A 25,097-nucleotide genomic window follows, 5' to 3' on the forward strand; every position below is an offset into this window, starting at 1 on the left:
CAAAGGTGATCATAAAAAGACAAAAAAACCTTTACATTTTATTGTTGAGCAAAAGATATAAAAACATTTATGAAATGGTCTGAAGATCTTTAAGGAATACACGGTCTGTTCCAGAAACAGCCCAGAATAGTAAAAGCCCAGAAGACTGTGGAAGTCAGTGGGAGGGAGAAGCTACCTGGGCAGGTCTGGGGAGTACAGTGGGAAGAGACCCTATACAGAGCAGCGGTCACCTGACTTTCTAATGAAATCACATGCTCAGGTGAGAAACACTTGCTTGTTACAATGGTGTACTGAGTGAAACCTCATTTGACCTAGAAATGCTAAATGCCATCTCCAGAATGTTCTATTTTATACAAGGATCATTTCCAAACTATTGTCATTTATAACAGCAATGACAAAGCAGACCATTACCCCGTGTGCTCCCCACAAATGGCATGAAGGTATTTAGGGAGCTGCTTCGAGATGTTATCATTACAGTTGTTCCATTCTTTAAACATTCTTAGGCCAATTAGCTGTCCCTTGTCCCTTCCTTTTAAGCTCCTCCAGTGATATCAACATGCTGAGCACAAAAAGTGGTTCGATTTTACTTACATGAGACATTTATATATTCTGAATAACTTTCTCCTTTTTTAACTAGAGCAAAAAAACAAAGCTATCTTGTTGGTAATTAGTTCGGGGTGTACTCTACCCACAGACTCAGTATCTAAGCCAAGGTCATAGAGCTTATGATAACCAATTGCCCTATTTGAAATTATGTGCATAACAAGAAAGACTGGTTGTTGACACAGCCTGCCTCCTCCTCATGTATGTTCATCTGGATGATTGTCATCACCACACTGCAAAGAAAGCCCTCTGGAAGTAGAGGAGAGGGAACTATTACCACAGTCCAAAGAGATGTGGGAGGAAGGGAGGCTAAGCTATGATGTTGAGCCTTTGTGGATTTCAAAAATACAGAACAGGAGCATGGCCCTCCAAAGAGATCAACACCTCAAGCAAAATATCATAACAGAAGAAGATTAGGCCCATTATAAAAAGATGCATTGCTGGATCTACACGTTGGGGCATGGAAGGCGACTCAGCATGGTGTATAGAACTTCTAATGGCACACTGAGACTATTATGCAGGGGAAAAAGCCATCCAATTCCTGACAGTATACCAAAAGAATGAGGAAAGTAAGGTATCACAAGAGGAAGTGAGAAAACGTTAATCTGGATACTAACAGGAGAGAGAGTTGGAGAACTTCATAGTATTTAAACTTAACAGATTGAAATCAGGTTGCACACTGAGAAGTGAGAGCAAAGATATGATGATGATGATGATGATGATGATGATGATGATGATGATATGATGAAGAAGAAGAAAACGAAGCAGAAGCAGAAGGAGGAGGAGGAGGAGGAGGAGGAGGAGGAGGAAGAGGAGGAGGAGGAGGAGAAGAAGAGAGCTAAATGGCATAAGACATACATACCTGGAGAGCAAGCCAGTATCTGGGATAGAAGTAGCGTAAGTGAAGTTACAAAAGTGAGTGCATTCTTTCAAGAAAAATGTGCAGAAGCTAGAGACATGTACATGTGGCAGTAACAGATTTGTGTTTGGAGAGGATTTTTCTACAGCTGGTGGAGACTGGATCGAATCCAAAAGACACCTGAGCAGGGAGCTTTGAGACAAGTTGCCTCCTCCTCACTCTTTCAAGGACCTCACAGAATCCCCAGGTTCCAGAGAACATGTGCAAACTGACTGACTAGATAGAAAAGGCTGTCTACGGGATGGATGATGCAACCTGTAGAAGAAGAGTACGGCCAGGGCAAGTTGGGAACAAAAGGAATCTTCTAGAAAGTAGCCCAATAGTATGTTTAATGTGCACTTGAGTCAACACAAATGAAATTTCTTCTGTCTGACTAGATTTACACAAGAAGTTGACCCAACAGTCAACCTTGGCCCTGGTTTCATCCTCAGACCCAGGAAAAATGCAAACTCTCCTGATGTGGAAGAACTTGGAGGAACTTGCCACATTATCTGTTTTCAAGATTATACCATGTAATTTACATTTTCACTATTATGTCAGCTTAGATAGAATATCATGCTAGCAAGCTCAGGTGGGATATGAAAACAACTCCATGGCTTTAAGTAATGTCCCAATCATGTGTTGGAAAAGGAGTCAACTCTCTTATTAAGAATCAGGTGTCATAAGATAGGTATGGTGACACACCTGAATCCCAGTGCTCAAGAGCACAAAGCAGGAGGGTGGGCACAGGTTTGAAACTAAAGTGAGACCCTGTCTCAAACATAAAAGATTCAAGAGTCATCACTATACAAAAAGCTACTTGTTAAAAGATGGATGCAATTGCTGATGTGTTGAACAGACTTTCACGAGTGTGCTGTATGCATTTTGTAAAGGTCCAAGTGAGGTAGAGATTGAATTTCTAACTTCTTAGCAGACAAGAAAAATGGGAGATTTCATCCTGCACTTCAAGAGGCACAGAACAAGCATGCCTTGCAATAGACAGAAGAACAGCCATGAAAAGGACAGTCATTCGGAGCCCTGGGAAGCTCTGTTGCTTGTCCTCTCTCAGGCTTGCTGCACAAAGCGGTGTTAGATCTGGGCTTGGACTTGACTTCTTCCCTACAAAGGATGATGCTATTGGAGCAGACTCTGCACTAGGCAATCTCCCAGTAACAATGTCCAACAACAGTGTGCCTTCTGAGTTCAACCTATGCCTTCCTTCATCCTGGGCTTCCCCTCTCTCCTAATGCACAGACTGACACTTGGAAGAGAGGATTCTCAGAAAACAGGAACTTGCATTGGTTATTGAGAGCACTACCATGAATCTGTGTGGAATCAGAAAGGAAGAAATCTCCAACAGAAAACTCCAGAAGAATCTAGAATGACTCGTGACTTGCTGTCTATGGGAGTGAGTATTTAGTATTTGCTCCCATACGTGTTTATCATTATTTCACAATGCTAATGTTTTCCTCATATCCAAACTTAAAAATTCAAACCATTTACCCACTCCCGGGGTTCCAGTATGCCCGGTTTATTTTGATCGTGAGTCATAACCTTGGCCTTCAGACAGTTCACATTGCTAGATGTAATTTCAAAACAACCTGGCACCACTGTCTATACCTTCTACAATGTTTATAACCAGTTCCAAAGATAACAAATTTCCCTCCCACCAGAGGACCAAAGTCTTAATGGCCATTGCTCCATATTGAAATCTACTCAAGTTATACATTTACGGTAACTGACCACCATCGAGTCCATTTCAGATCAAGGGGACTTGCCAACGTGTCTTCATACATTGTCTCCTACTGTCTGGCTATTCTTTCTGCTCACAAACATGTATTAAGCAAGCACTCTTGCCGAGTGCTAGTTACAAGACCACACAGCTTCTGGGAGCCAGTGAGTTAAGAGAAAAATCGAAGATCATATTTACAGTCTGAATTTTAGGATAATTTTATAGGAACATTGTCCCGATTTTTATTTTTTGTTTGTGTGTGTGTGTGTGTGTTTGGAGGTCCTATGCGTGTAGGTGCATGTGTGTATGCAGGTCAGAGGACAGCCTCAGGCACAATTCCTCAGGAACTGTCTGTTTTGGTGTTTTGTTTTTCCCATGTGCATGTGCCTATGATAAGTATGCATATACTTTTTTGCATTTTTAAGTATGTGAGCACATGTGTGGATACATGTGTGAGTGTATGTAGAAGCCAGGTTTGAAGTCCAATGTCTTCCTCATTAACTCTCCACCTTATATATTCTGGCAGGGTCACTCTCTGATCCCAGAACTTCCTAATCCAGTTATGTCTTGCCAGACACCCTGCCCTGGGATCCCCTGTCCCTGCCTCACAAACCCTATGATTGTGGGTGGGATGCCATGCCCAACTGGCACTTATGTGGACACCAGGAATTCAAATTCTGGTCCTAATGCTTGTACCACATGTTTTGCCAAATGAGCCATCTTGTTAGCACCCATGTTGTTTTTGGAGACACAATATCTCAACAGAGCCTGTGGCTCACTGGTTAAGTTATTCTGGCTGGTCAGAGATCTGCTCCCCAGCCCAGACTGGGGTTACAAGTGTATGCCACTGGGCCCAGCTGTTCATGAGGGTGAGTGGAACGAAACACAGTTCTCCGTGCTCTGTAGTAAGCACTTTAGCTACCTGGCCATCTCCCTAGCCCATAGTTTTCCTATTTTTAAAACAAGGTGGTACTCTTAACCTTCTATACTCAGCCATTTAAAATTATATTAATTTTAAGATATATTTTTGGCAGTAGAGATCATTTAATCTGATAAAAGTTCCATGAACATTCTCAGTTTTGCTTTTTGGCCCCCATAATCTTACAGGGAGTGGCACTGTTAGGAGGTGTGGCTTTGTTGGAGGAAGTGTGTCAGTGTGGGGGCAGGCTTTGAGGTTTCCTGGCATTAACTTCACAGTGGGTTTCTCCATTGATGGGTTCATTTTGAATGGGCTATTAAGAGGTGGTGTCCGCTTGGAGGAAGTGTATAGCTCAGGACAGACCTTTGAGAGATATGCCTGTCCTGGTGTCTCTCTTCTTCCCTCTCTTCCTCCCCTCAGCCTCTCCTTTTCTGTCTCCTTCCCCACCATGAAGTAAGCCACTTGGCTTCACCATGCCCTCCTCCCATGACTCTCGGCCTCACCTGAAGCAATGGAATCAGCCAACTATAGACTGCAACCTCTGAAAGCAAATGCTGAACTCAAGTTTTTCCTCTTAAGTTTGCTCGGCCTGACATTTCTGTCATGGCAACCAAAAGTCTGGCCCACATGCCCTGCATCCATTGGGATTCATAAGCAAAGAGACAAAGGAGAAGGAGGTCTCTTGCTTCCAGTAGTATGTCAGGGACCTACTAGGAACTGTCAGGGCAGCTGAGGGTTATTTTACAACCACCATAGCAATCACCAATGGGTGGAATTCCTTCAGGAGGAATTGGGATAAGGACTAGGATGTTTGAATCATTTTATAGATAAAATGCTTATTAGTTGAAAGAAATAGATAATAATTAAACCGCTGTAAAGTTGAGCAATGCCTTAGTCCTTAGGGTCCTGACAGGATAGATCTCAGCCGCAGCCACTAAGAGTACCTCCTGTGTGCATTCACAACGTTTCCTTATAAAAGTCGGGCCTTGTCCACCTCCCATCTCCTTTCTCTTTCCCTTCCTCATCCCCAGGGACCATTCCCTGCCCTCTTCTCTGCCCCTTCTCTCTCCCCTCCTCTAAGTAAACCTTTTATGTGGGCCCTGTTTTATGGTGTGACTCCTTCATGCACCATATTTAAAATACAACAACTTCTAACCTGTGCCTGGAATTATGAAAGTGCTCTAGGGACACTGTTGGCTCTATCACCAAAACTGGAATGTAGATGATAGGATAATAAACCACTGTGGGAGGGTCCCTTGTGAAGTTGACAATCACACTGCTATTATACAAGAGGACAGCCACACGATGAGAGAGACGGAGACTGGAGTGGTGAGTCTGTAAACTGAAGATGATGTGATACGGGAGGCTAAGGAAAGCTTTTATAAGGTCTCCTCGATAGCCTCTAAAAGATGTGTCTGGTGAGATGGCTCTGTGGCTAAGAGTGCTGGTCTCACAACCATGAGGACCTGATCTGGGATCCCTTTATACAAGTTAGGAATGGCACCGTGAGCACCTGCAACCCCAGTGCTGTAAGAAGCAGAGACAGAACGATCACGGGGCTTCCTACTTGTTGTTTATCCAAACATTGCAAGCTCTGGGTTCAGGGGGAGACACTGCCTCAAAGGAATAAGGTGGGGAGTGATGAAGGGGGACAGCCAATGTAGTCCTCCAGCCTCCGGGAACAGGCAAAAAGGTGGACAAACCACATGTACATGTGCATCTCTAACACACAACATGTTTACATGCAAACAGAGCTAAAAGAATTAGAGTCTGTTATAAAAAGGGAGGCAAAGTCTGATGGATGCCTTGACTCATCTCCAGAATTGTTAAATAATCTGTTGATTTAAGCTAGCCAGGGTCGTGATGATTTGGTACAGCAGCTCCTGGAAACACATGTAAAAGGAAAATCTGGGGTAAGGGGATAGAGGTAAGCTTTGTACAGCATTCTGCAAGCTGGAAGACAAAGTCAAGAAACAACGGTGAAGGGATGGAGCAGCTAAGAATCGTAAGGGCACAGTCTGGGTGAAGTCTCCTAACGCAAGGTGGAGAGAGTCTTACTGCTGAGATGTGTGAGTGCCTCTTCTGTATTAACAGGGAGGATTACAAATTGATACACAAATGCTCACGGTATTTTTAAGAGAATGATGTAAACTTAGACGGGAAACAAGAAATGGAACAAAAAGAAAAGAGACCTTCGAATTGTCAAACTACTAATCAGCTCCAATACAGGCCATTTTTATGGAAGAAAGGTGCAGTGGTGGAAAGAAATAAGAACCTGGACACAGACAAGAGCCCTAAGGCTCCATCCCTGGGCAACGGGATTGAGCCACGAGCCAAGAACCTGCAACATTCACCTCGCATAACCTCAGAACTGTCCTAGATAAGTCACTGTGTGGGAGCCCACAAAGATCTGAACTTGTGGTTTGTTTCTATTTTGACTAACGTTCAGAGAGTCAGAGTTTATGTTACTCTCCAAGGCTGTATAATAGGATATTTTGGCCAAAGGCATGGTTACCAGGTGTCTTATGCTGGATTAATGGATCATGCCATATTAAACCATTTTATATATTTTGCTGAATTAATCACCTTGACTACAATGCAACTTTCAGTTACCTTCACACAAACGTTATCTTTCAAGGCAAGACTCAAGAACTGTCTTCCGTCACAATTCTCCTTATCTAATCCACAGTTTTCTGAACTTCTCTTTCTTCTTAAGAGCACACTGTCCAACCTGTCCACAAGGTCATTGGCAGCATCAGCATACTTTCACACAGAACAAGTGGATCTCTTTGACCAGAAGGAGGTTTCCCAAAACAGGACTAGCACAGGGCTTAGAATATAATAGGACTCACCACATGGGACATTCTCCAAACACAGAATATCAGGTGTAAACTGCCAAAACATTAACACATCTTCCTGCTTTCAACATACTTTGAGATTGATATCTCAGTTTCAACATCCAGAGGGGAAAATTAAAAAGAAAGAGAAGGAAAGTAAAGGGGGAAGAAAAGAGAGGGAGGGGAGAGGGAAAGGAAGGGGAGGGGAGGGAGACTAGGTGAGGAGAGGGGAGGGGAGACACAGCACATGCTTTCCTAGTCTTCCTGAAATATTAGATATGAAAGACTCCACAACCAGAAGTTTGGAGACTTTAAAGATATGAGAATTCACCAATTCTTTTCAAACTGGGTTTCACCTTTTCAATTTCAGGTAAGAATTTCATAGATAACCGTAAATGAAATGGGATCCTGGAATGGATTTGAAATCTGTATTAACAACATGACCACAGTTCTTTGACTGGAGCTGGTCTGAGAAAAGGTAGGCAAGCGTGAGATGTTTAAAGGTTTCCAAAGCTAAGAAGGCAAAGGTGTAGTAGAGAAACCACAAGAGTACAGGGACAGTAACAAGCACTCAGAAGCGTGACACCTATCCAATCAGTATCATCCACTTATGTTTAAAGCAGAAATTGTCAGGACATCTGTTCCGTTGATCTATCAGTCTGCTGTGACTTCTGAAACACATGCAGTCCCTTAAAACAACATCTGTTCTGGGAGTCAGAACTTCAAAGTTTGTTTCAATGGGCTCAAACGAAGGTGTTGACCGGCCTATGCTTCCTCTGAATATTTTTTCTTTCCCCCAGCAATTCCTGCATTCTTGGCTTTGTGGCTTCTGTCTTGTCTCACAAGGCAGCAATGCAGAGTCTCCCATCATGTCATTGCTTCAACTCTCACACCTCTGTCTCCCTCCACTGCTTCCAATGTCACAGTGTCTTCTGTGACTCTGGCTCTCCTCCTCCCTCTTCAACCTTTGTGATTCCTTTGGTCCCATCTGAAGAACCCAAGATAATTTTCTCCATATCACAATCTTCAGCACATTGGCAATGTCCTTTCAACCATGAAATGGAGCATGGAGCAGTTCCCAAGGTTAGGACCTTAGCATCTCAAAAGAGCCATCATTGCCTTTCCCACATTTGGAAAGAAGAATTGCATGGAAAGGTATTTGGATCTATGAAAACCCTGATCTTTATTTTACTGGAGAATATGAAGTCTCCATTAAAAAATGAAAAGGAATGATTTGTAAAAGTCCTGAGTACTGTTACTAGCCCACAAAAACCTCACTGAATGGTGCAGTGAGCTCCTGAGAACTTCAATAAAATGGGAACACACTGTGCTGTAAGGTGGAGTCCATCTGTAGCTAATGCTGACCTGTTTGAGTTGATAGAGATATCTGAACTACAGTGTTCATGTTTGTCTTATCCTCACTCCAACCTGCCCTGCCACTAAAAGCTTCTTTATGGTATGGACTCACTGAAAAGGACTAATGGATACAGCATGGATTAAGACAACACATTTGGAGTCACGGTGAGATTATATGTGGTGAATTACGTTGAAGGTGTTAAAACACTACGTATTGTCTCTCTACAACATACTCACACATGTACATACATAGGTTAATATGTGTATGTGTTGTATAATTTTTAATGGCAGACACATCTAAATGTTGCTATTTGTTAGATTTTTGTTCAATTCCTTTAAATGCCTTTGTAAAAGCAATGCAATAAGAACAGCTCTTTAGGGAGAATCTCCAAGTTTTACTGATGACAGATGCTATCTATCTGACTGCCTTCTATATTATTTACTATCACATAGAACACTTCAGTTTTATTAATGTATTTGGCAGTCTGTAACTATTATTTCTGTTTTTTCATATACTTGTTAAAGATTAAAATAGCATACTTGTACTTTTCTCTGTTGGCAGCCTGTATAGCACCTTCTGGTATGGAGAGCTAGTCCTTGAGGAAAATACTTTCAGGCCAGCTCCAGCTTGATTCCTATAAGGCCTGGGTCCAAAGTATGTGTTGTCTTCAGCAAGAGGGTCGACCTTGAAGTTCTGGAGGGCAAGCAAGGAAAATGGCAATAGCCTATACTGTTTGGGGAGTTGCTTAGACACCAGCCTCCTTGACCAAAGGATGTTTCCCATGCCTAGCACTCAGAATTTCTTCTAAGATGGTCTATTGTTCCTGGAGTTAACCCATATAGTGTAACTATACTTAAACTCTGTGTGTATATATACAGTACCTTTATATATAATGCATATGTATTTTTAGGTGAATTTGTAAGTATGTTTCCCTATGGCTTTGTGAAACATCATTAATGTGATATTTATTTACTTCCTTCTTCTTCTTTTGGAGTACTCTCCTCCCCTCTCCCCAGTCTCCATTCACCCCTTTGTTTTCTCCTTTTGTAACAATGGTTGGTCCAGCAATATATTCCTGTCTTAGTTATGGTGTTATTGCTGTCAAGAGACACCATGGTCATGAAAACTCTTACAAAGGAAAACATTTACTTGGGGCTGGCTTACAGTTCAGAGGTTTAGTCCATTATTGACATGGCAGGAAGCACGGGAGTATGCAGGCAGACATGGTGCTGGAGAGGTACCTAAGAGTTCTACATCTGGATCAACAGGCAGCAGGAATGAACTGTGAGCCACTAGGCCTAGTCTGAGTTTCTGAGACCTTACAGCCTGCCCAGTGACTTACTTCCTCCAAGAAAACCACGCCTACTCCAAAAAAGTCACACCTCCTGATAGTGCCACTCCCTGTGAGCCTATAGGGGCCATTTTTTTTTCAAAACACCACAATCCCCAATGGTATAATAGTAGCACTATTATCTTGGAAGAAAACAACCACTGTCTAACTGGTCTTAAGGCTTGCACAATTGGAGGAAACTCATGCCTGATACTGTAAACAGACAACATCTCATGGGTGAAGAGGTCATGGACCCTACAGAAAAAGCCACTCCCTCCATTTTCCTGAACTAATATAATTTCTAACTGGATCATAAATACATAATCTTATACCCACAGATAAATGTAGCTCTCACCCCTCACCAAAGATGGGCAGGAACATTATGGAAGAGGGGGTGGAGATACTATAAGAGAAAGAGGATCAGGACAACTGTTGCTAGGTAATGTTTCCTGATATGACAGGAGCTGCAGTCAGGAAATCGCAACACTATGGCTCCTACACAAGCCCTCCGGGATTACAGCACCATTCAACATGTCGGGATGAACAAGGGAAATTTCACCAGACCTCACTGCTAGATAAAGGACTATAAATACCAATGGTTAGTGAGAGGAGGAAAGCAGTTTTCTCCAGGGACAAGTCCCCTCATGGGTTATCCAATTCCAAGTGGTCAGCCTTAGACACGTGCACATAACTGAAACACTAAATTGGCTCAGGACGGGTTTTGTGTGTGTGTGTGTGTGTGTGTGTGTGTGTGTGTGTGTGTGTGTGTGTGGTGGGGTGGGGTAGAAATAATTGCAGAAGAGATCATAAACTTGAGAAGGGCATGGGAGAAGTTGGAGCAATAGAGAAAGAGGAGTAGAAATGATGCAAACACAGCATTCATGTGTGAAATGCTCAGAAAAACAAAAAGATTAAGAAAAAGAAAACAAGGTTCCTATATGAAAAGTTAAATAATCCAATATCTCTACAAAAGGCATTTTAAGTTAATTATTTATATCTTACTGATGCATAGTGACCCGGATCTAAAATGAGAAAAATTTTCAAAGAATATATATATAATCTTTATGTTGAAAATAGTATTTTCTGATTATGGTTCTCCTCTCCCACCTCCTCCCTGATCCTCCCTACCTAGCCAACTCTATGTCTTCTTTCTTTCTCTACAAAAATATTTTTGAAAAATGCTTTTACTTTCTTACACTATCCTTATATATTAATCTGTTCAATTTGTTTATTGTGTGTCTATACTATGCAGAGCTTTTTCTTTGGATTCCCTTGCAGACCTGGCCTTGAGGAATGCTTGGAATGTAATAAGTAGTCAATAAAGTATGAAAGAACAATGCGATTCTAGTCTTTTTATGCACAAGGTAAAAGCATGCCACTAAAGTCACTATACAGTGACCTCATTTTATGGCCACCAAGGCTTCTAATGGACTCCTTTGTGGAAGTCTGCCCCACTCACTATGATCAATCACTTTTGCTGGCAGAGGAACAACGTGGCCATTAGCACTTGCCATTGGTGACTGGAAAATGGTTGGACACCAGACTAAGCTGGGCTAATCACAAATTCCTCCCCCAGGTATTTGGAATTAAAATCAAATAGAACGACAATCTCACTGAGGCTATCCCTCTGCAACAACCTGGACAGGCACACTGTATTCCAATAACTAACAAGAACGTTGAAACAAACAACACAGGTTCCTTCTTTTTCATAACATGAGTCCTTCACAGGAAAGCAGGTAGATGATAGGTAGAAGCAATTGCTCATGGACTCAGGCTGTTGGCAAAGACACCATCTTGAATGTTACCATCATCTTGCCAAGTACGAAGTTTCAGAGACCCTCACACAAGTAATGCACTGTTCAGCTCAAAAGTCACTTTTCATCTTTCCTGTAAGTCCTTGGTCAGAGATTCTCCCACATCATTCACCCCTTTCCCCCTTCATCCATCTGACTTTGGATCAAAGAATGATAAAATAGATGTCCAAAGTGATTTAAAGTCAAGATATGAAAAAAACTGTCTCCGCTCCAAACTGTTTTCAGGTCCCATCTTTATTTTATATTGGGGTACATCTATAGCTGACCTTTGGAGTTCCAGTGAACAGTTGTGGGTAGACTACAGTAACTTTATCATGCCCATTTGTATTTCAAGTGGAGATATTTGATGGGCTGATTTACCGACAAGCTTGGAGCTCATTGGAAAGTTCTGGGTTGTCAGTATGGACTTGAGATTTATCTGCTTATACACAACATTTAAATATATGCAATTGGATGTAATCACCTTGGAGAGATTTTAGTCAGAAGAAAAGGGGACAAGGAGAATGCTGCAGATACAAGGAGACTGAGGAGGAGAAGGAATCTGCAAATATCGTTCACTAGATCATCAGAACTGAGATTCCATGCTTTTCTAGTGGTCCCACCTAATTTTTCTTATATCATCACATGTTTACCTGTTTGCCCACAAGAGAACAAAGAGCTTTCTCTCTTGTTCCTGGCACTCAGAACAGTATCTAACATATTGTGATAAATGATGCAGTACAGATCGATTTCCCCAGAAATATTCTGAAACATCTGGTGTAGGACATACATTACAAGACATAAATTTACCAATATTTTCATATGCCTACTAATATAAATGAAGATTATTTATTACCTTACCCCTAAGAATTTTCTCTATTACTATTATAAAGAGGAGTCACTCAAAATGTCGCCTAACACTCACCAGAAGTAGCAGCACATGGTAACTTGTTTAAAATGCAAATTCTAGGCTCCATCTGAGAACTACTACATAATCATTTGTCATAACCAACCAGGGGATTCTTACACTAAAATTCAAGAAGTACAAATAAAGATAATGCATAGAAAGTCATTTCAAAATTCTCCAGACCTTCAAACAAGTGAATAATGCACATGGATTTTAACATTTAAAGATTGTAAAAGGATGATTTACAGGGAAATCTCATGTTAATAGGTACTGGAAACTGATGTGAAAAAAAAAAGCACAGAAAAAAGAAAGAGGTACACACATTGTGTCAGTCACTTTTCATCACTGTGCCAAAACACCTAAAAGAAATTTAAAGGATGAAATACTTATTTTGGCTGGGCATGATGGTGCATGCCTTTAATCCCAGCACTTGAGAGGCAGAGGCAGGTAGAGCTCTGAGTTCGGGACCAACGGGTGTGCACAGTGAGTTCTAGGACAGCCAGTGCGATGTAGACAGACCCTGCCTCAAAACAAACAAACAACAACAAACTTATTATGGCTTACCAATTGAGAGATTTCAGTCCACTGCTTCTGCCTGTGGTGAGGTACAGCACCATGGTGGGGAGTGTGTGGGATTGCAAAGCTGTGCAGGAAGGACACAGAGATAACAGAAGACATCCATCAAAGACACATTCCTTCAATGATCTGCCTCCCTCAACCAGCCCTCAATTTCTAACAGCCCATTCAGACATGGCATTATCAATGGTCAAATCACCTCTCAGATGCTCCTCCTCTGAACAATCCTGCACGACAAAACCAAGTTTTCAACACTTGGTTATGGGGGAGGGAGGAGTATTTTATTTCCAAACCTCAATACATAATAGCTCCACAATTACAGCTCACCTGACACATGCCAAATGAATTCTGCAGGCTTCAGAGAGCACTCAGCTACTTAAATGAATCACATCAGTTATAGTCTGTCATGTAGCAAAGGGAACATTGTGTGCAAAAATACCACAACTTAGTGAAAGCATGTATATCCTCAAAGCAGGTCCAGCGAAGACATAAGGAACAGTTGAGAAGTTGCTGCCAGTAATCTGAGCCTAGCTCTCCCAACTGACTTTGAGAAGTTACTTAGTTTCTCCATACCTCATTGTACACTGTGGGGTGATCAGGTCTGGAAAGATTGTTGTTACTTAAAGACTGAACCTTTAGTTATTTCTGGCACAGGTTCAGTGAAATCAGAAACATAAATCAGCTGAGGTAATGCATTACAGACACATGTGCATGAATTAAAAGAGATGTTACATTACTGTGTTAATGCATTCTGTCACACAGCCTGTGGATGAAAGAAGGATCGAACAGATACCTAGAGAGATTTGAAGTCAGGAGATGGAGAGAGTCCTGTACCTTGGCTTCCAGTTGTTTTTAAGATTCCACTTCCATTTTGCATTGACATTGGGATGTATACTGTTGTTGGAGAGGTAGGTCAAGTGTGGCATCATATAAACATAGTTTTATAGCATTAGTGGTGGGAAATTTAAACACATAAAACTGTGTGCATGTGGGACACCACTTTGAACATATCACATAATGTCATAATCACTTATTCTATGTATTTATGTCTCCAGACTTCAATGATCACTTTTAATATTGACGTCACTGAACTGCCATGAGGATTTAAAATTAGTTCAGGAAAAACTCTCAGCACAGTGAATGGATTTTTTTTTTTTTTTTGGTTTTTCGAGACAGGGTTTCTCTGTGTAGCTTTGCGCCTTTCCTGGAACTCACTTGGTAGGTAGTCCAGGCGGGCCTCGAACTCACAGAGATCTGCCTGGCTCTGCCTCCCAAGTGCTGGGATTAAAGGCGTGCGCCACCACCGCCTGGCCAGGATTTTTTAAAAATAGCCATTAAATGTTACCTATTGGATACGGACAATAGAACTGACAGGGAAGAGTAATGAAGTTTAGCGGTCTACATTCCACAGCTGGCTGGCTGGTCGCACCATCACTGAGGTACTTGAATACAAGAGCAAAGCTTCGTTTCTTTGTATGGGTGATAATTACTGTGATTTTTCTAAGTTCCATGCTGCTGCTTCTGGATATAAGAATGCCATATCAGCTACAGTACTTTTTAGGACAGAAATACACTGGTCGCCTACAATGTACCAAGTGCCGAGGATTCGATCTTGGAGTTTGCAGTAAGCTGAATGTACCTCTGGGACAGTCGCATCGTCCCAAAGTGCAGAGTATGTGACGCGGAATACTAACGCTGAGGTTAACTGAGAGTCAACTTTCCTGTGTTCATGAAGAAGGGAAGAAAAGCAAGTGGTGAGGGAAGAAAGGAAATGGGGGGCAGATGCAGAGAACAAATGCAAGGACGTGGGAGGAGAGGAAAAACGAAATAATCAAAACCCATGAAGAACAGAAAGCGTGTAAAATTCGGATGAAATAAGAGTAACTCTCTTTGTGCTCCCAGCGATCTCACTGGCTAGGGACCGCATACCTACCAAGCTGCCATCAAAGCTCTCACACTCGTGATGCTCGCTAGGAAAGCGTTCTGAGGGTGCCTACTTCCGGGAGCGGCGCGGCGCGGTGCTATGGCGTCACGACCGGGCGGGGGACTTCCGGTTCTGGTGACGCTTTGCCAGGACATCAGTGAGCAACCCCGTACACCTTGCAGGTGGACAGGTGAGCTGCTGCGGACCGCACTGTGGGTGGTTTTGCCTGAGGAAGGGCAGGCGTGCTGCGCGCGGGGCGGTGCCAGATAACGGAGCTGCCATCACCCCGGGTGCCGAGCCGCTGAGCTGGGCCGCGCGGAATCCTTTGGTACTAGGAGCATCCCACCTGCGGTAAGGTCGCCAGAGGTTCCCTGAGAAAGGATGAGCCTCAGCCTTGTTAGCCTGCCGGCTAGAAATGAGTCAGAGTCTGCTCTGGGGCTGCCCACGCATCTCAGGTCCACCCTGTTTTTCATTAACTCTTCCTGCCCAAGTTGCAAACTTTCACCTTTGGCAGTTTTTCTCCCTCCCCTCGCAGCTCAGAATTCAGGTTGAGACACTTCTTTCATGACTCACTAATTCATTTCTCCCCATTCAGGTTATTACTGATCGTCTGCTCTCTGTCCTGTATGCTCAACAGTGGGAGAACTTAGAGTCTGCCATTTGAACCCACCCATCCTTCTCTGCCCTTTTAGTTTTAAAAGCACGTCTTTATAGCTGGGGTGGGGGATGGAACCCAACAGACCCGAAAGTAGAAAAATCTCTAGTTTTTAGTCACAAGCATTAGTTTAAAACAAAACTTTGGAACCGTAAGCAGGAGTGTTTGGTGTCTGCTGAATGCTTTTTTCCCCCCCATCTAAAGTTGAAAGGACTTTCTTTCTGTCTCTCGTGGTTTCTCCTGAGAAATCCAAGTGAGAATTACTTTCACCATCACAGATAATATGTTGTTGCTCTCCGATTGATCTTAAGATTTTTTTCTTTGTTTTTAGTATTTCGAAATGCATCTTTGGCATGCCTTGTATTTCTGTAGATTTCTCCAGCTTGAGGTTGTTGGCTCAGCTTCTTGAATCTGTAGATTTATGTCCTTCTCAAAATTGGGAAGTTCCCAGATACTGTTTCCTTGAATGTCTCTTTTAGGCCCACATTTTCTCCTCTGGAACTCCGATTGTATGAGTTTTAGGTTGTCATTGTAGTAGCAGTTCCTGGGCCACTGCTGAGTTTTTAGACTATTTCTCACTAATTCAAGTTTGCAAATTCTGTGAGTCTATCTAAGTTCTCTGATCTGGTTCTTGTCAGTTCCACTCTGCAGTTGATCCCATCTACGTAAGTTAATTGTTATTTTTAAATCCCTTGCTCATGTTTCTTATATAGCATTCTTTTGTAGCTTCTAAACTTTAGCATGCACTCACATTTTTGTGATGGTTTGCTGTTTTCTGGTAAGAATATTTTAATCAAGTCTTTTCTCATTTTGGAAACTATTATGTTCCTGATGTCTTCAACATTTTTCCAAACTACTTTGAGGAAGAAGTTGGGGTGTTAGAAGGTAGGAGAGACTGGTAAGGTCATCACTGGCAAAATGTCAGATCACTTTCTGAAATGTGGTGTGGTATACTTGTCTCTTAAAGGTTCAAAATGTTTATCAATGTGTTGTGAACTAATGCTACATGACTAATGAGGTGAGGTCCTAAGAGGTGAGACAACTTTAATCTCATCCTCATGAGACACTTGGGTTTGAAAATCAGCTTACCTGCACTGCAAATGGACCACGTAGAAAGCCTAGGGATGATGTGCTCAGGTCTTCAAAACAACAGCCTGTTTTTGTTTTGGAGTTCTCATTGTCAGGTTTAGCAGTAAAGTTGCTTCCTTGATGACTCCTGTCCCAGTGAACAAGTCAAAGCCAGCTGATGAGTTTTCTTAGTTAACCTACTTGGGATTGGCCAAGACTGACTTTGCTCTACCCTTTTAAAGTTCCTAACCCACATAATCTGTGAGGATATAACATGTTGTCTAAAGGCATTAAGTGTTAGGATGGTGTGCCATGTAGCAAGAATAAATGGGGTACCCTGTATTTCCTGGGAAGTTTTTATTTTTTAAACTGTAACAACTGTCAGTGCATGTGGAATTACTGGTTTCCCCTAACTCATTAACCTGATATTCAAGGCCTTCATAGTCTGGAGTAGGAAAATCCCAATCCTGATCTAAATGTGTGTGTGTGTGTGTGTGTGTGTGTGTGTGTGTGTGTGTGTGTGTGTGTGTTTGCATATCTGTCTCTCGTGATCAGCATTATACTTTGTGGAGTTTTTGTTTTTGTTTTTGTTTTGTTTTGTAGTTTTTTTTTTTGAGACATGTTCTTCTGTAATCCAGGCTGACCTTGAACTCCTGATCTTACCTCCACCTCCTACCACCTCTTAGTGGTAGGAGAATAGGCATGAGCCAGAATACTTGGGTTTTTGTTTTGTTTTGGTTTTTTGGAGGCAGTGTGTGGGGTGTTTGTTTGTTTTTTAGACAATTTTATGTCATGTAGCCCTGACTGGTCTCAGACTCACAACATTCCTGCCTCAGCCTCCCAAATTCTGGGATTCTGGGCATTCACCAACATACCCAAACAATACTTTCCATATTGGTATTCTTTGAGTCTTCTAGAAAGCCTTTATGGTTATTAACCATCTGTTTTGGGCCATTCTCTTATAAAGCACCTTTCTGATATTTTGCCTGTATTTTAATTGGATTGTCTCCATCTTACTGATTTTGTAGGTGTTCTTTGCATTTTCTGAATATGTTCATGTTGAGGAAATCTATTTTGTGTGTATAGCTACTACACACAGGTTTTATAAAAAATATGGACTGAAGATGTACTCTCAGTGATAGAGCAAGCACTTAGTGTATACAGTGTCCTGGGTTCAACCCCTGTCCCCACAAAAAAGTAATTATATGTTCAGATAGATAGTATACTGAGAGATTAAGAGAATGAAAAGAAAATCACAGAGTGGGAGATCACTGTAAACCTGTACACACACACACACACACACACACATACACACACAAATGTGTAATGACACATGAGTAGCATTCGAGATTCAAACCTGTTTCTGGAGAATATCCTAACAACAGTCTTATCACCAGAAAACTGTACACACGTGTGTGCGTCTTTTCCTACTCTATTTCCTGAGTATACTCTCACTGTCAGTGTCTATTGATGTCTGTGGTTCTTAATCTAAAGGATGCATTTTAAAACTCTTATCCTTTATGGTTAAGGCGTACTATAACTTGTTTAAGTAACCTTTGACTGTCCAAAGGTCAGGAGATATGTTGTAATGGAAACACGAGTCTCTTGGAAGCTTTATTGTTGTCTTTTGATCTTGAGCTATATGTGGCACTCTGTGTTATGGTTCATTCATTTTCCATATTGATATCTAGTTGGCGTATGTTGTTTGTTTGAAAAACCATCTTTTCCTTACTTCTGTCCCTGTATAGCTGGATTCCCCCCACCCCCCATTTTCCACTTTTATTGTCTTCTACATGCAGACATCCAGTTTGACCGGTACCGTTTGTTGAAGATGCTTTCTTTTTTCCAGTTGTGTATTTCTGGCTTCTTTATCAAAAATCATGTGACTGTAGGTGTGAGGATTTATGTCTGGGTCTTCAGTTTGATTCCACTGATCAATGTGTCTGTTTTTATGCTCATCCCATGCGGTTTTTTTTTATTACTATAGCTCTGTGGTACAGTTTGAAATCAGAGATGGTGATACCTCTAACAGTTCCTTTATTGTTCAGGATTGTATTGGTTGTTTTGGGTCCTTTGTTTTCTGTATGAAATTAATAGTTATTTTTTCAAGATCTGTAAAGAATTGTGTTGGAATTTTGATGGGGATTGCATTGAACCCACAAGATTGCTTGTGGTATGATGGCCATTTATACTGTGTTAATCCTACCGATCCATGAGCATGGGAGATACTTCCATCTTCTAATATCTTCTCAATTTCTTTCTTCAAAGACTTTGGTTTTTTTTGTTTTGTTTTCAAGGTTTCTCCTTGTAGCCCTGGATGTCTTGGAACTCGATTTGTAGGTCAGATTGGCTTCAAACTCAGATAGATCCATCTGTCCCAGCCTCCCAAGTGCTAGAATTAAAGGTGCGCTCCACCATGCCCAGCAAGACTTGAAGTTTTTAATCATACAAGTCTTTCACTTGCTTAATTAGAGTTACCCCAAGATATTTTATATTACTTGAGGCTATTGTGAAAGATGTTGTTTTTCTGATTTTTTTCTCAGTCTGCATTTGTATGTAGGAGGGCTACTTTTTTTTTTTTTTTTTTTTGAGTTAATCTTGTATCCAGCCACTTTGCTGAAAGAGTTTATCAGTTGTAGGAGTTCCCTAATTGAATTTTTGGAATCACATCTGCAAATAACAATACTTTTGATTCTTTCCTTTCTAATTTGTATCCTCTTGATCTCCTTCAGTTGTTGCTGCTCTATCTAAAAGTTCAAGTATTCTATTGAATAGATATGGAGAGAGTGGATAACCTTGTCTTATTCCTGAGTTTAGTGGAATTGTTTTGAGTTTCTCTCTGTTTAATTTGATGTTGGCTATAGGCTTGCTGTAAATTGCCTTTATTATGTTTAGGTATATCACTTGTATCCCTAATCTCTCCAGGACTTTTATCATGAATAGGTGTTGAATTTTGTCAAAGGCCTTTTCTGCATCTATTGAGATGATCATATATTTTTTTCCCTTCAGTTGTTTATATGGTGGGTTGTATTTACTGATTTTCATATAGTGAACCATTCTTGCGTTTCTGGGATGAAGCCTACTTGATCATGGTGGATAATCCTTTTGATGTGATCTTTGATTTGGTTTACAAGTATTTTATTGAGTATTTTTGCATCTATGTTCATAAGAGAAATTGGCCTGTAATTCTCTTTCTTTGTTGAGTCTTTATGTGGTTTGGGTATCAAGATAACTGTGGCCTCATAAAATGAAATTTTATTGAGCAGTGTTCCTTCTGTTTGTAGTTTGTGGAATAATTTGAGGAGTATTGGCATTAACTCTTCTTTGAAATGATGGTAGAATTCTGTGCTAAAACCGTCTGCGATCTCTCCAAATTCTTTTTATGTAGGCACTTAGTGTTATGAACTTTCCTCTTAGTGCAGCTTTCGTTGTGCCCCATACATTTGTGTATGCTGTGTATTCATTTTCATTGAATTCTAGAAACACATTCCTTTCTTTCTTTCTTTCTACCTTGGCCCATCTTTCATTCAGTAAAGCGTTGTTCATTTCTGTGAGTTTGTAAGTTTTCTGTTGTTTCTATGGTTGTTGATATCCAGCTTTCATCCATAGTGGTCTGATAGGATGCAGGGAGTTATTTCAATTTTTTTGTATCTGTTGACACTTGCTTTGTGTCCTAGTGTGTGGTCACTTTTGGAGAAAGGTCTGTGAGGTGCTGAGAAGAAGGTATGTTCTTTTGTGTTTGGTGAAATGTTCTGTAGATATCCGCTAGGTTCTTTTGGTTTATAGCATCTATTAGCTCCAGTATTGCTCTGCTTAGTTTTCGGCTGGAAAAAGAGTGGGGTTTTGAAGTCTCCAACTATCGGTGCATAAGGTTCAATCTGTGATTTAAGCTGTAGTAGTGTTTCTTTTCCAAAAGTGGGTGCCCTTGTGTTTGAAAATAGAGGTTAAGAATTGCAGTGTCATCTTGGTGGATTTTTCCTTTGATGAGTATGTAGTGTCCTTTCGCATCTTTTAGTTTTGGTCTGAAGTCTGTTTTGTTAGCAAGCCACACCAGCTTGCTTCTTAGGTCCATTTGCTTGGAATGACTTTTTTTGACCTTTTACCCTGAGGTAATGTCTATCCTGGATATTGAGGCATATTTCTTGGATGCAGCAGAAGGATGGATTCTGTTTCTGCATCCATCTGTGAGCCTGTGTCTTTTTATTTGGGAGTTGAGAACATTGATATCAAGAGATATCAATGACCAATGATTGTTGAGTTCTGTTATTTTGTTGTTGTTGTTGTTGGTGGTGGTGTGTTTGTGTTTTGCTGGCTTTCTTTAAGGGGTTTATTCTTTTCTTCCTATTGTTAGTGTTTCCCTGGCTTTCTTTAAGGGATGTATTAATTTCCTCTTGAAGGACCTCTATCATCTTCATATAGTTGGTTTTAAGGTCTTTTTTTTTTTTTTTTTTTCCTGGGCTTTGGCTATGTTGGAAAATTCAAGGCCTGCTGTGGTAGGATAGTTGGACTCTAGTGGAGACATGGTGTACTGGCTGTTATTGTGTTCTTATGCTGGCATCTAGGCATCTGGGTTTGGGGTGATGATAGGTCTAGATGCGGGTTTCTGGGTTTTTCTTTGTTGGGTGGGTATTTTGCTCCTGGGTTTCTGTTTCCACTCTGGATTTGAGAGTGTGTGATGGCTGTGTATTGCCTGTTTTCCTGTCCTGCTCAGCGGGTGTGTTCATGGGGAATGCCTGCTGGTGTTGGAGGCTGGAATTAAGCAATGAGTTGGGGGAAGGAAGTGGGAAGGACCGGTGCCTGGGATCCACAAGAGACATGGGCAGCTGCAGCAGAAACAGCCCACACCTGGTGATCTGTTGCAGAGCTATGGAGGAGCCTGAGGGATTGGGTCTGGGGGACAGAGAAGTGGAGGTCTGTAGGCAGCCCACCTGGTTTTCCAGCAGGCTTGCCCTGCAGTTGAGCAGGGGGCATCTGCTTGAGTTGGGGGCTGGGACAGAGCAGTGAGACAGGGAGGGAAGCCAGGAGAGAATGGTCTGTGGGATCCATAGGAGATGTGGGCAGAGGAAAGGGAAGCCGTAGCTGGTGATCTGTTGCAGGGCTAGGGGTGAGCCCTAGGGATTGGGTCTGGGAGAACAGAGAGAGCAGAGAAGGTCTGAGGCCAGGCTCTGTATTCCATATTTTTGATGTTATATTTTTAAATCTGTTCTCTGCTTTGTTCTCACTCATCTATCACATTTTGTTTTTCCTGTTGTACAAATTTGTTACACATTCTTGGACAATTCTTTTAGTGGTTACTGGTATTTTTTTTTTAAAGGCAGAAAAAGCTTTTCCCTGGCTTTTCTAATTGTCATCAGTGGAAGATTGTTTGGAAGCAAGCTGGTCTGCTATTGTAAATCAGATTTACCACATTTTAGACTTAAAAACAAAGCTCGAATGGCTGCTAATAATTGCTCAGTAGTAGAACACCTGCCTAGCACATACAAGGCCCTGGGTTCAATCCCCAGCACCACTCAAAGAACCTCATATCAAAACCAACTGCCATCTCAGCTCTGTGGTTTAACACAGTAGATAACCAGCATGTTAGTGTTTGAATAGAACTTCTGCTTTTTTTCATATTTCCTTCTCATACCGTCTTCCCGTATGAATTACAAACTTTGTGTGTCTGACACGAACCTTTCAAAGTCCGTCTGCGCATATCCAGTCACCCAATAGTTCACAAGTGGGTGAAACACTGGTACCCAGGAAGCACAGGACTCAGTTTCCATTCAAGAATCAGACATACAAAGTGTATGTTCTGCCGTGTTCCGTGGTGAGACAACAAGTGTGTGTGTGTTCGATGACTCACAGGAAGATTGGCATTTGAAGATGTTCTAGAAGCTTCCTAGACACCTGATGTGTGTGGTAAGGATACGAGTTGTTATTAGATACAGTTAGTGATTGAACTCTCGCAGACGGGAGGACAGCCCAGTGGGCACAGTGCTTGCTGTGCGAACAGAGGGACCTGAGTTTGGATCCTGAGACTCACTTAAAAACTCTCTTGTGACCCCAGCACAGGGAGAGTGGGAGGGGACCTGACATGGGGTCTGAAAGCTTGCTGGCCAGCCAGTCACTTCAGTGAGACCCTGTCTGAGGAAATGAAGGTCCCTGAGAGCAGTAGACAAAGGTACCTAAAGTTGACCTCTGACCTCCACACATGCGCACTACAGGTGAGGACACACACATAGCAAAAGAAAAAGGGGAAATCTGAAAACCTCCCCTGCTGTCTGTTTCATGTTTAATGTGGTTGAAAACTCTTGGGACAGTCTACCCCAAGCTTTTTAGATGTTATCCTTGCCAGTTCCTACATGATTGCAGGGATTCTGAGTAGCTAAAATACCCAGCAGACATTTGGATGTGAAGCTGAATACATGCACATACAACTCTACTTTGAATACTTTTGTTTAGCATTTCAGTTTACTGTTCTCATTGACTTCATACAATTGAAATAGTGTATATATGTACATTATAAATATTATAATAAGAATAATGAAAATGTACTTTTCATCTTCTAAGATTTATACTGATCAAATGCTGGTTCTCTGTTTTACCTATTTATGCAAAACTATATTACCTAGTTTTGCATAAGATTAAATTGAAAAATATGTTGCTACATAAAATTTAAAAGTTATTAATACAGATGAGCACCTGTATTTAGAAAAACAGGTTTTTGTAAATTGCACAAGTCATCATCACACTTGGTTGTCATCCAGCCTGACTCTTGGTGCTTGTCAAATTGATTTAATCCAGGCCTGCTCATAGGCTGCAGGCAAGGCTGAGGGTGGAACTGTCAACCTTCAACAACATATAAGTGTCGTCACACTGTCTTTTCTTAATCCGTCCCTTGCAGAACTGAATTACCTTGGGTTATCAGGTAAGATTTTCTTTCCTTCTTCACTGCTTGGTGAGAATCAGACACAGGAGGGGAGTGGAAGGTGCCGGGGGACAGGCGTGTGAACGCCGCACTTCTCAGTCCGGTTCTAGTTGATTGAAGTGCTTTAGAATTGCAGTTGTGGTTTTGTTTTCCAGTTTTTATGGACTGTGCTTGAGTTTCATATCTACTTGAACTCTCATGAATCTTGAGGTTACTCAAACTCCCAACGTGTCATTACTTGGGATTGAGTAGTTAAGAGTCAGGTGTGTTTAGTGACTGAATTTCCTCTGGTGAAATGTTAAGTGTGGCCAGTGGCTTCACAGTCAGTGCCCTAATTTATCATTTTGTATTAACCTCCTTCTAATTTTGTCTCCGATGCATTGGAAATGTCAGAAACCCTTCACAAATGCGCTTACTGTATTCCGATAGTTCTGGAGAGGAGCCGACAGTGGCATTTACTAGTGAATTAAAATCAGTCTGTATAAAAAGGTGACTGACACTTATTTAGTCAACATAGTTTGTATCAAGGTGGTTCCCACACCTTTAAGGTTTTTCATTTTCCTGAGCATTCTTGCTTAAGAAAAATCAATTAAAACTTTTGGTTAAACACGAAAATTTAAACACTTGTGTTTATTTCTTCTTCCTACCTAAATTCACAAAAAACGACAGTAAAAGGAATGTAAACGTAGAGAAAGGGAATGAAGGGACAGCAGATTCTTAGAGAAGTGAAATCATAGAAATTTTAGGGGAAAAGGGAAAGCTAAAGGGAATTAGCCAAGCTGTCTTGACGGGGCGTGTGTGACCAGAACTGTAGTTTATCACTCCCTAGCATTGAGTCCTCGTATAACTGACTGTAGGGTCCTCTGTCACAGTTTGGCTCTTCAGCACTTTGACTGTTATCAACAGCACTCCTTGCATCAATCAGTCTTACGGACATATTTTTGTGATTTTTGTTTATTTAGAATTAATTCCTCAAAATGAGGCGAAGTGGTTGCCTTTTGTAAGTATTGGCCCATGCTGTCAGATAGTTTTCCAGATGTGCGGAATGTCCCATTCCACTGACTCCTAACCATCATTGCACTTGTCTCATGGCCCATGCTGTCAGATAGTTTTCCAGATGTGCGGAATGTCCCATCCCACTGAATCCTGACCATCATTGCACTTGTCTTAATTAAGATGTTCTGTCTGGGGACAGACATTGAGACCTTGCCCACTGCTGGTGTAAGTGGCACTCTGGAGACACCCAGCAGTAGAACAGTGTTTTCCATTCTGGGCATCCTTGACCTTTTGGACTGGATGCTTTATTGTGGTAACTAGATGTTTAGCTGCATCTTTGGCCCCTAATAACTCTATGCCTGGAGTTCTCAGTTCTACCAGTGAAAAGAAGCTCCAGTTTCTGCTCTGTGTTGTTTGGTGACAAAGTCCTCTCCAGTTGAAAAGCAGCTGCAGGTGGGGTGTTTCACAGCCTGAACAGCACGGGGCGGGGTGGGGGGGCTGGGGGGGTGGGGGGAGTGGGGGAGTGCAAGCTAGGGAGAGCCTGCAGGGGAAGCTCCAGCTGCCACTCTCCAGCCACCCCTGCTAAGAACTC

General features: G+C 41.7%; 2 protein-coding genes across 5 annotated transcripts in view; one reads left to right on the forward strand and one right to left on the reverse strand.

Annotated features, from left to right (window-relative positions):
• The window catches only part of Hs1bp3 (HCLS1 binding protein 3), a 73,138-nt gene extending 58,207 nt beyond the window's left edge, over positions 1–14,931 (reverse strand). The window contains exons 1-2 of the mRNA XM_052745953.1: positions 14,886–14,931; positions 12,941–13,019 (exon numbers count right to left, since the gene is read on the reverse strand). Coding sequence (XP_052601913.1) covers positions 12,941–12,993 — 53 coding nt within the window. The 5' untranslated portion in view covers positions 12,994–13,019; positions 14,886–14,931. The remainder of the gene's footprint in view (positions 1–12,940; positions 13,020–14,885) is intronic.
• Positions 14,932–14,960: 29 nt separating this feature from the next.
• Positions 14,961–25,097, forward strand: part of Ldah (lipid droplet associated hydrolase) — a 61,645-nt gene continuing 51,508 nt past the window's right edge. For 2 of the 4 annotated variants that reach the window (XR_008220135.1, XM_052745957.1), the window contains exon 1: positions 14,961–15,066. Coding sequence is in view for 2 of the 4 variants with exons in the window: in XM_052745957.1 (XP_052601917.1) it covers positions 14,976–15,066 (91 nt within the window). In the remaining 2 variants the exon portion in view is untranslated. Of the gene's footprint in view, positions 15,067–15,087; positions 15,228–25,097 lie in introns of those variants that run through there. The other 2 variants (XM_052745955.1, XM_052745956.1) reach the window with 2 other exon arrangements.

This window comes from Peromyscus californicus, unplaced genomic scaffold, assembly GCF_007827085.1.
Source record: "Peromyscus californicus insignis strain IS unplaced genomic scaffold, ASM782708v3 Scaffold_1__1_contigs__length_55948999, whole genome shotgun sequence".
NCBI classification, from domain to species: Eukaryota; Metazoa; Chordata; class Mammalia; order Rodentia; family Cricetidae; genus Peromyscus; species Peromyscus californicus.